Source organism: Aythya marila, assembly GCF_965140915.1.
Source record: "Aythya marila genome assembly, chromosome: 37".
Lineage (NCBI taxonomy): Eukaryota > Metazoa > Chordata > Aves > Anseriformes > Anatidae > Aythya > Aythya marila.
In genome coordinates, this window is record NC_139078.1 from 1 (window position 1) to 15,418 (window position 15,418).

The window sequence follows — 15,418 nt, forward strand, 5'->3', positions numbered from 1 at the left end:
CGGCCCCCCCGGTGCCGCCGTGTGGATCCTGGCTACGACGGCTGGGTAAGGGGGGGGCAATTAGGGGTGGGGGGGGCAATTAGGGGCGGGGGGGCAATTGGGGGTAGGGGGCAACTGGGGGGGATTTGGGCAATTGGGGGTAATCGGGGCAATTGGGGGCTATGGGGCAATTGGGGGGGATTGGGGGTAATTGGGGCAATTGGGGGTAATTAGGGCAATTGGGGTAATTGGGGCAATTGGGGCAATTGGGGGGGATTGGGGCAATTGGGGGGGATTGGGGCAATTGGGGGCTATGGGGCAATTGGGGGTAATTGGGATAATTGGGGTAATTGGGGTAATTGGGGCAATTGGGGCAATTGGGGGGGATTGGGGTAACTGGGGGCTATGGGGCAATTGGGGGTAATTGGGGGCAATTGGGGGTAATTGGGGTAATTGGGGTAATTGGGGCAATTGGGGCAATTGGGGGGGATTGGGGTAATTGGGGTAATTGGGGCAATTGGGGCAATTGGGGGGGATTGGGGTAACTGGGGGCTATGGGGCAATTGGGGGTAATTGGGGTAATTAGGGGTAATTGGGATAATTGGGGCAATTGGGGGGGATTGGGGCAATTGGGGGTAATTAGGGCAATTGGGGTAATTGGGGCAATTGGGGCAATTGGGGGCTATGGGGTAATGGGGGCTATGGGGCAATTAGGGGTAATTGGGATAATTGGGGCAATTGGGGCAATTGGGGGGGATTGGGGCAATTGGGGGGATTGGGGCAATTGGGGGCTATGGGGCAATTGGGGGTAATTGGGATAATTGGGGTAATTGGGGCAATTGGGGTAATTGGGGGCTATGGGGTAATGGGGGGCTATGGGGCAATTGGGGGTAATTGGGATAATTGGGGCAGTTGGGGGTAATTGGGGGCTATGGGGTAATGGGGGGCTATGGGGCATTTGGGGGTAATTAGGGCAACTGGGGGTAATTGGGTCAATTGGGGTAATTAGGGGGTGGGGGCAGTTGGATGGGGCAATTGGGGGGCAATAGGGCGGCGTGGGGGCAACTGGGGGGCTGTGGGGGGGTAACTGGGGGCAACTGGGGGGCTGGGGGGGCAATTAAAGGGCAAGGGGGGGGGGCTGTGGGGCAAATGGGGGAGGTGGGGGGCAACTGGGGGGGGCAGAGGGTACAATTGGGGGGGGCAACGGGGGGGTAATGGGAGCAATTGGGGGGGGAGCTGGGAGGTAACTGGGGGCGACTGGGGGTAACTGGGGGTGACTGGGAGGTAACTGGGGGTGACTGGGAGAACTGGGGGGGTCCCCCCCGTGTCCCCCCCCCCCAGGGCAGTTCCTGGCGGGGCAGTTGCTGGCTCGGGGCCCCCCCCTGGGGCTGGCTCTGGCCTTCGTCTGGGCGCGGGACGGGGGGGCTCTGGAGGGGCTGCCCCCCCCCCTGCGCCTGCGGGACCTCAGCCTCCTGCCCCAAATGTGAGTGGGGGACACCCCAAATCCCCCCCCCCCCCGGCACCCCAAATCCTCCCCCCCCCCCCTCATCACCCCCAGACCCCCCTCGTCACCCCCAGACCCCCCCCGTCACCCCCACCCACCCCAAGACCCCCCCCGTCCCCCCACCCCCCCTGTCCCCTCCTGTCCCCCCCGGACCCCCCCTGTCACCCCCCATAAACCCCAGGACCCCCCCACGGTCACCCCATGGACCCCCAGTGTCACCCCATGAACCCCAATGTCACCCCAAGGTCCCCCAGGTCACCTTCAGGACCCCCATGTCACCCCCCCCCCCCCAGACCCTCATGTCACCCCAAAGATCGCAGTGTCACCCCCCAGGACCCCAGTGTCACCCATGTCACACCCCAGGATCCCAGTGTCACCCCCAGTGTCCCCACCACGTCCCAGTGTCCCCCAGTGCCACCCCACCTCCCCCAGTGCCACTCCATGTCCCCACCACGTCCCAGTGTCCCCCATGTCCCCACCATATCCCAGTGTCCCCCAGTGTCCCCCCAGTGCCACCCGCTGTCCCCACCACATCCCAGTGTCCCCCAGTGCCACCCTCTGACCCCTGGTGCCACCCCCTGTCCCCACCACATCCCAGTGCCCCTTGGTGCTGTCCCCTGTCCTCTATCATGTCCCAGTGTCCCCCAGTGCCACCCCATGTCCCCCAGTGCCACCGCCTGTCCCCACCACATCCCAGTGTCCCCTGATGCCACCCCATATCCCCACCACATCCCAGTGTCCCCCAGTGCCACCCCCTGCCCCCCAGTGCCACCCCCTGTCCCCCCCACATCCCAGTGTCCCCCAGTGTCCCCCCCTGTCCCCCCCTGACCCCCAGTGCCACCCCCTGTCCCCACCACATCCCAGTGTCCCCCAGTGCCACCTCCTGTCCCCCAGTGCCACCCCCTGTCCCCCCCACACATCCCAGTGTCCCCCAGTGCCACCCCCAGTCCCCCCCACATCCCGGTGTCCCCTAATGCCACCCCCTGTCCCCACCACATCCCAGTGTCCCCCCCTGTCCCCCGGTGCCACCCCCTGTCCCCACCACATCCCAGTGTCCCCCAGTGCCACCCCGTGTCCCCACCACATCCCAGTGTCCCCCGATGCCACCCCCTGCCCCCACCACATCCCGGTGTCCCCTAATGCCACCCCGTGTCCCCACCACACCCCGGTGTCCCCCCCTGTCCCCCGGTGCCACCCCCTGCCCCCGCCACACCCCGGTGTCCCCCAGTGCCACCTCCTGTCCCCACCACATCCCAGTGTCTCCCAGTGCCACCCTCTGTCCCCACCACATCCCGGTGTCCCCTAATGCCACCCCGTGTCCCCACCACACCCCGGTGTCCCCCCCTGTCCCCCGGTGCCACCCCCTGCCCCCGCCACACCCCGGTGTCCCCCAGTGCCACCTCCTGTCCCCACCACATCCCAGTGTCTCCCAGTGCCACCCTCTGTCCCCACCACATCCCGGTGTCCCCTAATGCCACCCCGTGTCCCCACCACACCCCGGTGTCCCCCCCTGTCCCCCGGTGCCACCCCCTGCCCCCGCCACACCCCAGTGTCCCCCAGTGCCACCTCCTGTCCCCACCACATCCCAGTGTCTCCCAGTGCCACCCTCTGTCCCCACCACATCCCGGTGTCCCCTAATGCCACCCCGTGTCCCCACCACACCCCGGTGTCCCCCCCTGTCCCCCGGTGCCACCCCCTGCCCCCGCCACACCCCGGTGTCCCCCAGTGCCACCTCCTGTCCCCACCACATCCCAGTGTCCCCCGATGCCACCCCCTGCCCCCACCACATCCCGGTGTCCCCTAATGCCACCCCCTGCCCCCCCCACACCCCGGTGTCCCCCCCTGTCCCCCGGTGCCACCCCCTGTCCCCACCACATCCCAGTGTCCCCCCGTGCCACCCCCTGTCCCCACCACATCCCGGTGCCACCCTCTGTCCCCACCACATCCCAGTGTCCCCCCCTGTCCCCCGGTGCCACCCCCTGCCCCCCCCACAACCTGGTGTCCCCCGGTGTCCCCGTGTCCCCAGGGCGGTGGACCTGGTGGTGGAGGTGGCACACCCCTGCGTGGCGCAGGAGCACGGCGAGGACATCCTGGCCCACGCCGACTTCATGGTGGGGACACCGGGGGGGGGGCTTGGGGACAACGGGGACAGTGGGGGAGGGCAGGGAGGGGACACTGGGGGCAGTTGGGGACAGTAGGGTTGGGGACAGAGGGGTTGGGGACAGTAGGGTTGGGGATAACGGGGAGGTTGGGGACATCGGGGATGGGGTGGTGGGGACACGGGGGGGGGTTGGGGACATCGGGGAGGTGGGGATGGGGAAATGGGGACACTGGGGACAATTGGGATGGGGTGGCAGCAGGGACACTGGGGACAACGGGGAGGTTGGGGGCGGTGATGGGGGGACGTTGGGGTCAGGATGTTGGGGACAATGGGGACTTTGGGGACATTGGGGCTGGGCCGTTGGGGACATTGGGGCTGGGACATTGGGGATGTTGGGAATGGGATGTTGGGGACAATGGGGACACTGGGGACATCGGGGCCAGGACACTGGGGACATTGGGGACATTGGGGCTGGGACGTTGGGGACATTGGAGTCAGGATGTTGGAAATAATGGGGACATTTGGGGACATCGGGGTTGGGACATTGGGGACATTGGGGTCAGGCTATTTGGGACATTTGGGGACATTTGGGGACATCAGGGTTGGGACACTGGGGACTTTGGGGTCAGGCTATTGGGGACATTTGGGGACATCGGGTTGGGACATTGGGGACATTGGGGCTGGGACGTTGGGGACATTGGGGACATTGGGGTCAGGATGTTGGGGATAATGAGGACATTTGGGGACATCGGGGTTGGGACATTGGGGACTTTGGGGTCAGGCTATTGGGGACATTTGGGGACATCGGGGTTGGGACATTGGGGACATTGGGGTTGGGACATTGGGGACATTTGGGGACATCGGGGTTGGGACATTGGGGACATTGGGGCTGGGACGTTGGGGACATTGGGGACATTGGGGTCAGGATGTTGGGGATAATGGGGACATTTGGGGACATTGGGGTTGGGACATTGGGGACATTGGGGTCAGGCTATTGGGGACATTGGGGACATTGGGGTTGGGACATTGGGGACATTGGGGACATTGGGGTCAGGATGTTGGGGATAATGGGGACATTTGGGGACATTGGGGTTGGGACATTGGGGACATTGGGGTCAGGCTATTGGGGACATTGGGGACATTGGGGTTGGGACATTGGGGACATTGGAGACATTGGGGTCAGGATGTTGGGGATAATGGGGACATTTGGGGACATCGGGGCTGGGGACATTTGGGGACATTGGGGTTGGGACATTGGGGACATTGGGGTCAGGATGTTGGGGATAATGGGGACTCTGGGGACATCAGGGTTGGGACATTGGGGATTTGGGGTCAGGCTATTGGGGACATTTGGGGACATCGGGGTTGGGACATTGGGGACATTGGGGCTGGGACGCTGGGGACATTGGGGACCTTGGGGTCAGGATGTTGGGGATAATGGGGACATTTGGGGACATTGGGGTTGGGACACTGGGGACATTTGGGGACATCGGGGTTGGGACACTGGGGACTTTGGGGTCAGGCTATTGGGGACATTGGGGACATTGGGTTGGGACATTGGGGCTGGAACGTTGGGGACATTGGGGACATTGGGGTCAGGACATTGGGGACATTGGGGACATTGGGGTCAGGATGTTGGGAATAATGGGGACATTTGGGGACAGCGGGGTTGGGACATTGGGGACATTGGGGCTGGGACATTGGGGACATTGGGGTCAGGATGTTGGGGATAATGGGGACATTTGGGGACATTGGGGTTGGGACATTGGGGACTTTGGGGTCAGGCTATTGGGGACATTTGGGGACATCAGGGTTGGGACATTGGGGACATCCCAGCTGGGACGCCGGGGACATCGGGGTCAGGCCGTTGGGGACATCGGGGCTGCTTGGGGACATCGGGGCCGGGTCTTTGGGGCCGGAGGGGGGGTGGTGACATTCGTGTCCCCAGCTGGGGTCCCCCACGGCGCTGGCCGACCCCCTGACGGAGCAGCGGCTGCGGGGGGCGGCGGCGCGGGGGGGTCACACCCTCTACGTCCCCCGGGGCGCCCTGTGGGGCTGCGAGGACATCCGGCGCATGGATGACAGTGGCACGCTGGCCGTGAGACCCTGGGGACACCGCGGGGACATCGGGGGGGTTGGGGACAACGGGGGGACACCGGGGGGTTGGGGACAACGGGGGGATACTGGGGGGTTGGGGACATGATGGAGTTTGGGGATGTGAGGGGCTTGGGGACACTGGGGGGACACCGGGGGGTTGGGGACACCATGGGGACACTGGGGGGTTGGGGACACTGGGGACTTGGGGACACCAGGGGGCAGAGGGGGGTTGGGGACACCATGGAGTTTGGGGACATGAGGGGCTTGGGGACACTGGGGGGATACTGGGAGCTTGGGGACTTGGGGACACCATGGGGTCACCAGGTGGTTGGGGACACCAGGGGGACACCGGGGGGTTGGGGACAACGGGGGGACACCGTGGGGTTGGGGACAATGGGGGGATACTGGGGGGTTGGGGACATGATGGAGTTTGGGGATGTGAGGGGCTTGGGGACACCAGGGGGACACTGGGGGGACACGGGGGGATTGGGGACACCAGGGACTTGGGGACACCATGGGGACACTGTGGGGTTGGGGACAACATGGGGACACCAGGGGTTTGAGGACATCGTGGGGTTTGGAGACATGAGGGACTTGGGGACACTGGGGGGACACTGGGGGGTTGGGGACAACAGAAGGACACTGGGGGACACTGGAGACGCTGGGGGGATATGGGGGGGACACCAGGGGGTTGGGGACATCATGGGGATACTGGGGGGTTGGGGGCACTGTGGGGTTGGGGACACCATGGGGACACGGGGGGGTTTGGGGACATGGGGGGCTTGGGGACACTGCAGGGCTTGGGGGCATTGTTTGGGGACAGCATCTTAGTTTGGGGGCCACTTCTGGGGTTGGGGACAATGTCCAGAGTTGGGTCCCCTATTAGGGTTTGGGGACAATGCCCAAGCTTGGGGACCCCATAAGGGTTTGGGGACATCAAATTTGGGTCCATATCAGGGTTTGGGGACAACGTTCAAGGTTGGGGACCCCATTAGGGTTTGGGGACATCAAATTTGGGTCCATATCAGGGTTTGGGGACAACGTTCAAGGTTGGGGACCCCATTAGGGTTTGGGGACAATGCCCAACCTTGAGGATTGTGTCCAAGTTTGGGGACAGTGCCCAAGGCCAGGGACCCCATAAGGGTTTGGGGACACCCAAAGTTGGGTCCCTTATTAGGGTTTGGGGACAATGCCCAACCTTGGGATTGTGTCTAGGTTTGGGGACAACATCCAAAGTTGGGGACTCCATTAGGGTTTGGGGACATCCAAATTAGGGCCCATATTAGGGTTTGGGGACATCCCTGGATGGGTCCATATTAGGGTTTGGGGACAATACCCAAGCTTGGGGACCCCATTAAGGTTTGGGGACATCCAAATTTGGGTCCATATCAGGCTTTGGTGACAATACCCAAACTCGGGGACCCCATTAGGGTTTGGGGACATCCCTGGATGGGTCCATATTAGGGTTTGGGGATGATACCCAAGCTCGGGGACCCCATTAGGGTTTGGGGACATCCAAATTTGGGTCCATATTAGGGTTTGGGGACAATGCCCAAGCTTGGGGACCCCATTAGGGTTTGGGGACATCCCTGGATGGGTCCATATTAGGGTTTGGGGATGATACCCAAGCTCGGGGACCCCATTAGGGTTTGGGGACATCCAAATTTGGGTCCATATTAGGGTTTGGGGACAATGCCCAAGCTTGGGGACCCCATTAGGGTCTGGGGACATCCAAATTTGGGTCCATATTAGGGTTTGGGGACAATGCCCAAGCTTGGGAACCCCATTAGGATTTGGGACATCCAACTTTGGGTCCATATCAGGCTTTGGGGACAATGCCCAAGCTTGGGGACCCCATTAGGGTCTGGGGACATCCAAATTTGGGTCCATATTAGGGTTTGGGGACAATGCCCAGCTTGGGGACCCCATAAGGGTTTGGGGACATCCAAATTTGGGTCCATATCAGGCTTTGGGGACCCCATTAGGGCCTGGGGCCCCCCCACGCCGCGTCCCCTTTGATCTTCGGGGCCTACCCTGGCCGCTGACCCCGTCCCCGTCCCCGTCCCCCAGGCGCTGAAGGTGACGATGACGAAGGCCCCGCAGAGCTTCCGGCTGCAGGGCCGGCTGCGGGAGCGGCTGGTGGCCGCGGTGGCCGCTGGTGGCCGCCAGGTCCTCTACGAGGGTCCCCTGCGTCCCCTCTGTCCCCTGGCCCCCAACAACGTCAACACCATGGCGGCCGCCGCCGTGGCCGCCCCCAGCCTGGGCTTCGACGGCGTCCAGGCCTGCCTGGTGGCCGACCCCAGGTGGGTGACACTGGTGGGTGACACCTGGTGGCATCTGGTGGCACCTCCTGGTGGCATCTCCCCGTGTCCCCAACTGGGTGTGGTGGTGGGGAGCGGGGCTGTGGGACGCTTTGGGTGGCTTTGGGGTGGGTTTGTTCCCTGTGTCCTTTGTCACCTGGTGTCACCTCGTGTCCCCCAGTGTCACCTCATATCCCCTGGTGTCACCGAATGTCCCCTGGTGTCACCTCGTGTCCTTGGTGGCATCTGGTGGCACCTCCCAGTGGCGCCTCCCTGTGTCCCCAACTGGGTGTGGTGCTGGGGAGCGGGGCTGTGGGGCACTTGGGGTGGGTTTGTGCCCGGTGTCCCTTGTCCCCCATGTCACCTGGTGTCCCCTGGTGTCACCTTGTGTCCCTGGTGGCACCTGGTGGCACCTCCCAGTGGCACCCAGTGGCACCTCCCCGTGTCCCCAGCTGGGTGTGGTGGTGGGGAGCGGGGCTGTGGGGCACTTGGGGTGGGTTTGTGTCCAGTGTCCCTTATCCCCCATGTCACCTGGTGTCCCCTCATGTCACCTAATGTCCCCTGGTGTCACCGAATGTCCCCTGGTGTCACCTCGTGTCCCTGGTGGCAGCTGGTGGCACCTCCCGGTGGCACCTCTCCGTGTCCCCAACTGGGTGTGGTGGTGGGGAGCGGGGCTGTGGGGCAGTTGGGGTGGGTTTGTGCCCTGTGTCCCTTGTCCCCAATGTCACCTGGTGTCCCCTGGTGTCACCTTGTGTCCCTGGTGGCACCTGGTGGCACCTCCCAGTGGCACCCAGTGGCACCTCTCGGTGTCCCCAACTGGGTGTGGTGGTGGGGAGCGGGGCTGTGGGACGCTTTGGGTGGGTTTGTGCCCAGTGTCCCTTGTCCCCTGTGTCCCCTCATGTCCCCTGGTGTCCCCTCATGTCCCCTGGTGTCACCTCGTGTCCCTGGTGGCACCTGGTGGCACCTCCCAGTGGCACCCAGTGGCACCTCTCGGTGTCCCCAACTGGGTGTGGTGGTGAGGAGCAGGGCTGTGGGACGCTTTGGGTGGCTTTGGGGCAGGTTTGTGCCCAGTGTCCCTTGTCCCCTGTGTCCCCTCATGTCCCCGGTGTCACCTCGTGTCCTTGGTGGCATCTGGTGGCACCTCCCAGTGGTACCCAGTGTCACCTCCCCGTGTTCCTAACTGGGTGTGGTGGTGGGGAGCGGGGCTGTGGGACACTTGGTGTGGGTTTGTGCCCGGTGTCCCTTGTCCCCAATGTCACCTGGTGTCCCTCGTGCCACCCAATGTCCCTCATGCCACCCCCATGTCCCTCGTGCCACCCCCACGTCCCTCGTGCCACCCCGTGTCCCCCCCAGTGTCCCCCATGTCCCCAACCAGCCCCCGGTGGCAGCGTTGGGGTGTGGGATGGGGGTCTCGGGGCTGTCCCCACGCGTCCCCTGCTGCCACCCCGCTGTCCCCACACCGTCCCCCGCTGCCACCCCGCAGTGTCCCCGACTGGCACGTGGTGGAGGTGGAGGTGACAAGCGTTGGGGACGAGGGCCGGGCGCTGAGTGTCACCAGCACCCGCCGCAACCCCGCTGCGCCCGGGGCCGTCACCGGCACCGCCACCCGGCACGCCTTCTGGAGCAGCCTCCTGGGTGGGTGCCGTGTCCCCTGCTGTCCCCATTGTCACCTCCTGTCCCCTCATATCCCCCAGTGTCCCCTCCTGTCCCCATTGTCCCCTCCTGTCCCCCTGTGTCCCTTCCTATCCCCCTGTAGCACCCCATGTCCCCTTCTGTCACCCCATTGTCCCCATTGTCCCCTCCTGTCCCCTCCTGTCCCCCCATGTCCCCAACTGTCCCCTCCTGTCCCCCCATGTCCCCAAGTGTCCTCTTCTGGCCCAATTGTCCCCTCCTGTCCCTTCCTATCCCCTTCTGTCCCCCCATGTCCCCTCCTGTCCCCCAATTGTCCCCAGATGTCCCCCAATGTCCCCAAATGTCCCCGATGTCCCCAGATGTCCCCAAATACCCCCACGTCCCCCAACGTCCCCAAACGTCCCCAAATGTCCCCCATTGTCCCCAAATGTCCCCGATGTCCCCATATTGTCCCCAAATGTCCCCAATGTCCCCCTTGTCCCCAAATGTCCCCAATGTCCCCAAATGTTCCCCAATGTCGCCAGTGTCCCCATGTCCCCATATTGTCCCCCAATGTCCCCAATGTCCCCAAATGTCCCCATATTGTCCCCCAATGTCCCCAATGTCCCCAAATGTCCCCACGTCCCCCAATGTCCCCAAATGTCCCCCATTGTCCCCAAATGTCCCCAAATGTCCCCCCTTGTCCCCAAATGTCCCCCAATGTCCCCCAATGTCCTCAAATGTCCCCCATTGTCCCCAGATGTCCCCATGTCCCCATATTGTCCCCAAATGTCCCCAAATGTCCCCAGATGTCCCCCCATTGTCCCCAATGTCCCCCCGCCCCCTGTCACCCCCTGTCCCCCCCCCCCCCAGCCTGCCGCGGACACGGCGGATGCGTGCAGCTGTGCTGAGGGGACCGAAAATGCCGGGACCGGGCACCGGGGGGGACATTAAAAGCTGTGACACCGCCTCCTAGCGCGGCCACGCCTCTCCCTGCCGCCGCGGGGCATGCCGGGAGGAAGGTCCGTAGGGTTTAGCGGGCGGGGCGCAAAGCACGCCGGGAGGAAGGTCGGCGGCGGAGCGGGGGGTGTTTCCGCTGGGGGGCCGCGGGGTACGCTGGGAGTTGTAGTTCCGCCCGCCCGCTGTAGGCGATGCGGCCGCCGGAGGCCCGGGAGGAGGCGCGGGGTGCGCTGGGCAGGCCCGGGGGGGTTGGGGGGGGTCTTGGGGGGGGGGTCCGAGGGGTTTGGGGGGGGTTCGAGGGGCTTGGAGAGGGCTGGGGGGGTCGGGGGGGGGCTGGGAGGCCTGTGGGGCCCTGGCCTGGGTGGCCCTGGGAAGGGGCCTGCAAGGCCCTGAGGGGAGTGGGGGGGGCAAGGGGGGGTCCTGGGGGGGCTGCAGGGGGTCCTGGGGGCGTTTTGGGGGGGTTTGGGGGGGATTAGAGGGGTTTTGGGGGTGTTTTGGGGGGATTGGAGGGGTTTTGTGGGGTCAGGGTTTGGGGGGGGTTGAGGGGGGTGGGAGGTTTTGGGGGGGGTCTGAGGGGGGTTTTGGGGGGGGTGTGAGGGGTTTTGGGGGGGTGTGAGGGGTTTTGGGGGGGTCTGAGGGGGTTTTTGGGGGGTCTGAGGGGTTTTGGGGGGGCTTTGGGTTTGTTGGGGAGGATTTGGGGGCGCATGAGGGGCTGAAGGGGGTAAGGGTGGTGGTTGAGGGGTGTTGGGGGGATTTGGGAGGGCTTGAAGGTTTTTTTTTTTTTGGGGGGGGTCTTGGGGAAGCTGGTGGGGCCAGAAGGTGTCTTGGGGGGGTGGTCTGGGAGGGGTTCTGGGGACGTAAGGGGGGGGTCTGGAGGGTTTTTTGGGGTACAGGAAGGTGTCTGGAAATTTTGGGGGGCTTTAGGGGGGGGTTATAGGAGTTGGGGGGGGTCTGGAAGGTTTGGGGGGTCCTGGGGGCATCCTCGGGGGGGGCTGTTTTTGGGACACCTGGGTTGGGAGCTGAGATTGGGGGCTACCAGCAAAGCCCCCCCCACCCCCTATTTTCCCCCCCTGCAGCGATTCAGGGGCCAGCTCCGCGCACCCCAAACCCCGCAACCGTCCCCCCCCCGGCACCGGGGTCATGTCGGGGCCCCCCCCGGCCGGGGGGGCCGAGCCGGGGCTGTACCACGAGCGGCAGCGCCTGGAGCTCTGCGCCGTGCACGCGCTCAACAACGTCCTGCAGCGCCCCTGCTTCACCCAGGAGGCTGCCGACGACATCTGCAAGAGGTGCTTTTTGCCCTTTTTACCCTTTTTTTGACCCATTTCCATCGAATTGTAATGATTTTTTGGTTTTCTCTCCCCAGGCTGGCGCCCGACGCCCGCCTCAACCCCCACCGCAGCGTTTTGGGGACGGGCAACTACGACGTGAACGTGATCATGGCCGCGCTGCAGAGCCTGGGGCTGGCGGCCGTCTGGTGGGACAAGCGCCGGTGAGGAGCCCCCGAAACGTTCTTTTTTCACCCCAAAACGACGCTCACAAGCCCCCGGTGTGGATTTCAAGCCCCTAACGCCAGTCATTGCACCCCGAGGAATTCTTTTAGCCCCGTATCTAGTATTTCAGACCCTGATGTGGGGTTTGAGACCCCAAATTCTGCTCGTGAACCCTTTAACCCCACAACCGAGCCCCCCACTGCAGGTTTTAAGGTTCCCCCTATAGGGTTTGAGCCCCCAGCCCTGCTTTTGAGCCCTTTAACCCCATATTTTTGTCCCTTTTTATCTCCCAAATGCTGTTTTTGACCCCCCAAATGCTGGTTTTTACCCCCGAATGCTGTTTTTTAGCCCCACAATACTACCTTTGAGCCCCCTATGCTTTATCGAGCCCTTTCACCCCACTTTTCAGCCTCCAACACCATTTTTTAGCCCCCGTTCACGTGAGTTTTGAGAGTTTTAACACTGCTTTTCAGGCCCCAGCCCATTTTTTTAGTCCCTAATTCATTTTTGAGCCCCTTAAAGTGGGTTTTAAGCCTCTAACAGTTCTTTAGAGCTGCCTAACTTTCTTTTTACCCCCCCCAGCATGGGTTTTGAGGCAATTAACCCTGATTTTGAGCCCTCCAGCGTGGCTTTTCATCTCCCAGCACTACTTTTGAGGCCCTTAACCCTGCTACTGAGCCCTTTAACCTTTCTTTTAAGCCCTCGTTGTGGGTTTTGAGTTTCCTAACCTCACTATTGAGCCCTGCAGACCTATTTTTGAACCTTTCAATGTGGGTTTTGGGCCCTTTTTAACTCTGCTTTTGAGCCATTTAATCCTACTGCTGAGCACTCCACCTACGTTTTGAGCCCTTTAACCCTGCTATTGGGCTCTTGAGCCCTGCTTTTGAGCTCCCCACTGTGGATTTGGAGACCCTGCCTTGGTTTTGAGCCCCTTAATGTGGGTTTTGAGCCCTTTAACCTTGCTATTTAACCCCCAAAAGTGTGCTTTAGTCCTCAACACTGCTTTTGAGCCCCTGGCCCTGCTATTGAGCCCTTTAATCCCACATTTTTGCCCCCAGACGTGGCTTTTGAGTCTCCCAATGTAGGTTTTAAGCCCCATAACCTCATTTTGAAGCCTCCAACGTGGGTTTCAAGCCCTGAATGCAGGGTTTGAGCCCCTTCACGCCACTTTTTCAGGCTTCAAGCTTCCTCCTAATGCCACTTTTGAGGGGCTTAATGTCGTTTTTGAACCCCCAATGGCATTTTGAGCCCCCCCACTGCCATATTTGATCCCTCTAATCCCATTTTGTGAGCCCCCCACTGATGCTTTTAACCCTCAGCACAGCTTTTGAGCTCCTAACGCAACTTCTATGCCCATGCTGCTGCTTTTGAGCCCCACAACCCCATTTTTAACCCCTTAACCCCATTTGAAGCCCCCTAACATGAGTTTCAAGTCCCCTAATGCTGCTTTGGAGCCCTGTATTACCCGTTTTTGAGCCCAACACCATGTTTGATCTCCTCACTGCTGTTCTGGAGCCCCCTCACCTCATTTTTTAGCCCCTCACTGCTTCTTTTAACCCTCCTCCCCTTTTCTTTTGGCCCCCAAACGTGGCTTTTGAACCTCTGCTGCTGCTTTTGATCCCCCAACCCCTATTTTAATCCCCCTGTACCCCATTTTTAAGTCCTTTATCATGACTTTCAAGCCCCCTAGCCCCACGTTTGAGCCCCCTGGCCCACATTTGAGCCCCCTAGCCCCACGTTTGAGCCCCCCAGCCTCACGTTTGAGCCCCCTAACCCCATTTTCTCCCCCGGCAGGTCGCTGGAGCGGCTGGTGCTGGGACAGATCGTGGGCTTCATCCTCAACGTGCCCTCCCACGTCTCGCTGGGCTTCGTGGCGTTGCCGCTGCGCCGCAAGCACTGGCTGGCTGTCCGGCAGCTGGGTGGCACCTACTACAACCTGGACTCCAAGCTCCGTGCTCCTGCCCGTATTGGCGGCGAGGCTGAGCTCAGGTACGACAGGGGACGCCGAGGGGACACCGAGGGGGACACCCGGTGCCACCTCCACCTCCCTCCTCTCCCTCTGGCAGAGCTTTTCTCCGGGATTTCCTCGCCCAAGGGCTCTGCGAGGTTTTCCTCGTCGTCCCCCGGGCCGTGGAGGAGGCCGGTGCCTGGCTCAGCCCCGAGTGACTCGTCGTGGGGACAAGGACGACGGGTGGCACCGGCTCCCGTTGCTTCGGGATGAAACGGCTCCGTTTTGGGACTTTCCTCAGCTTTTTACCCCTCCGGTGCAAACCTGGATGGGTTTAGGGGACTCTGTGGGGGGGCCGGGTGCCCCTTTCACCCCCCACCCACTGTCGCGGTGCTTCAGTTTCCTGATTTCACCCTGATTTTCTGCTCCGGGTTTTGCTTCCCTGTGTCACCGGGATTCCTCTGCGGGGCGTGTGACGGGGCACAGGCAGATGTCGTGGGGCCGACGCGTTGTAAGTGGCGAGGGGGGCGCACGCTGGTCGTGCGATTCGTGCTCTGGTCACGCACTGTCGTGACATTGCACGCCGCTTGTGTTTGTCACCCACTCAGGGTGATGCCACCTTGCTGCTTATGCATTCCGGGTGCTGCTCGTGCATCCCGGGCACTGTTCGTGCACACCGGGCGCTGCTTGTGCGTGCCCCACGCCGGTTGTGCACCTCACGCTCCTTTGCGTGGCGCCGGTTTTGCGTCTCACCCGCCGCTTGTGCATGCCGCCCGTGTCACCCGCTGCCAACGCGTGTCACCCGCCGCTTGCACGCCTTTCCCGGCTCTGCAGGGCTGTGTCACCGGCACCACGGTTGCACCCGGAGCCGGGTTATTTCTGGTGATGGATTTCGGCCCCCGGCGTTGCCTTGTCCCCGGGTTTGGTGGCGTGGCCGTTGCTTGGTGCCCAGCGGGGGGTTAATTACCCTCCGAAAGGTGATTAAAACTGCTGGGTTACAGCTCGGGGGTTAAGCCGCAATCCTTGGCCTTCCACAATCGCCGCGCCTCGGGGGGACGCGGGCCCAGCCCGGTCCTTGGAGGCCGGACAGTGCCCGAGGCCCGGCCTCGGCTCCCCCTGTGCAAACCCGGCCCTGGCGCCCTCGGCGGCGCCACCGCTCGCTCCGCCGGGGCGGATCCAAAGCGCGCGTGCTGATTGGTCGGCTGCGGAGCGCGCCCTCCCGCTCAGCCAATCTCCGCGCGCCGTTCGCATCCTCCCCTCTCCCGCCCCAGTGGAGCCTCCTCAGGGAAGCCGCGGCGGGGCCCGGCCAATCAGCGCAGAGCGCGGGAAATTCAAAGCCTCGCCCCGGGCGCAGCCAATGGGAAGCGCTACGCCCTGCGAGCAGCCAATCAGGATCGCGGCGAGGTTATAAAGGGTGGGGGGCTGCGC

The 15,418-nt window shown here is 62.9% G+C and overlaps 2 protein-coding genes across 3 annotated transcripts; both read left to right on the top strand.

The window, feature by feature from the left end:
• Nucleotides 1–1,320: 1,320 nt before the first annotated feature.
• ASPDH (aspartate dehydrogenase domain containing) lies at nucleotides 1,321–10,562 on the top strand (the record flags this gene model as incomplete). The annotated part of the gene is made up of 6 exons (XM_082782142.1): nucleotides 1,321–1,462; nucleotides 3,510–3,594; nucleotides 5,533–5,682; nucleotides 7,752–7,984; nucleotides 9,465–9,616; nucleotides 10,466–10,562. Coding segments are annotated over 6 exons (800 nt in total), but the record flags the coding sequence as incomplete, so codon positions are not given.
• On the top strand, nucleotides 10,486–14,990 carry JOSD2 (Josephin domain containing 2). Of its 2 annotated transcripts, none has more exons than XM_082782138.1 (5): nucleotides 10,486–10,614; nucleotides 11,629–11,838; nucleotides 11,916–12,041; nucleotides 13,837–14,031; nucleotides 14,109–14,990. In XM_082782138.1, exons 1-5 carry the CDS (start codon nucleotides 10,601–10,603, stop codon nucleotides 14,206–14,208), a joined length of 645 nt encoding a protein of 214 aa, XP_082638264.1. In that variant the 5' UTR covers nucleotides 10,486–10,600; the 3' UTR covers nucleotides 14,209–14,990. The 2 variants fall into 2 exon arrangements, with proteins under 2 accessions (XP_082638264.1, XP_082638265.1); XM_082782139.1 differs by lacking the exon at nucleotides 10,486–10,614 and adding an exon at nucleotides 10,707–10,777.
• Nucleotides 14,991–15,418: the final 428 nt, after the last annotated feature.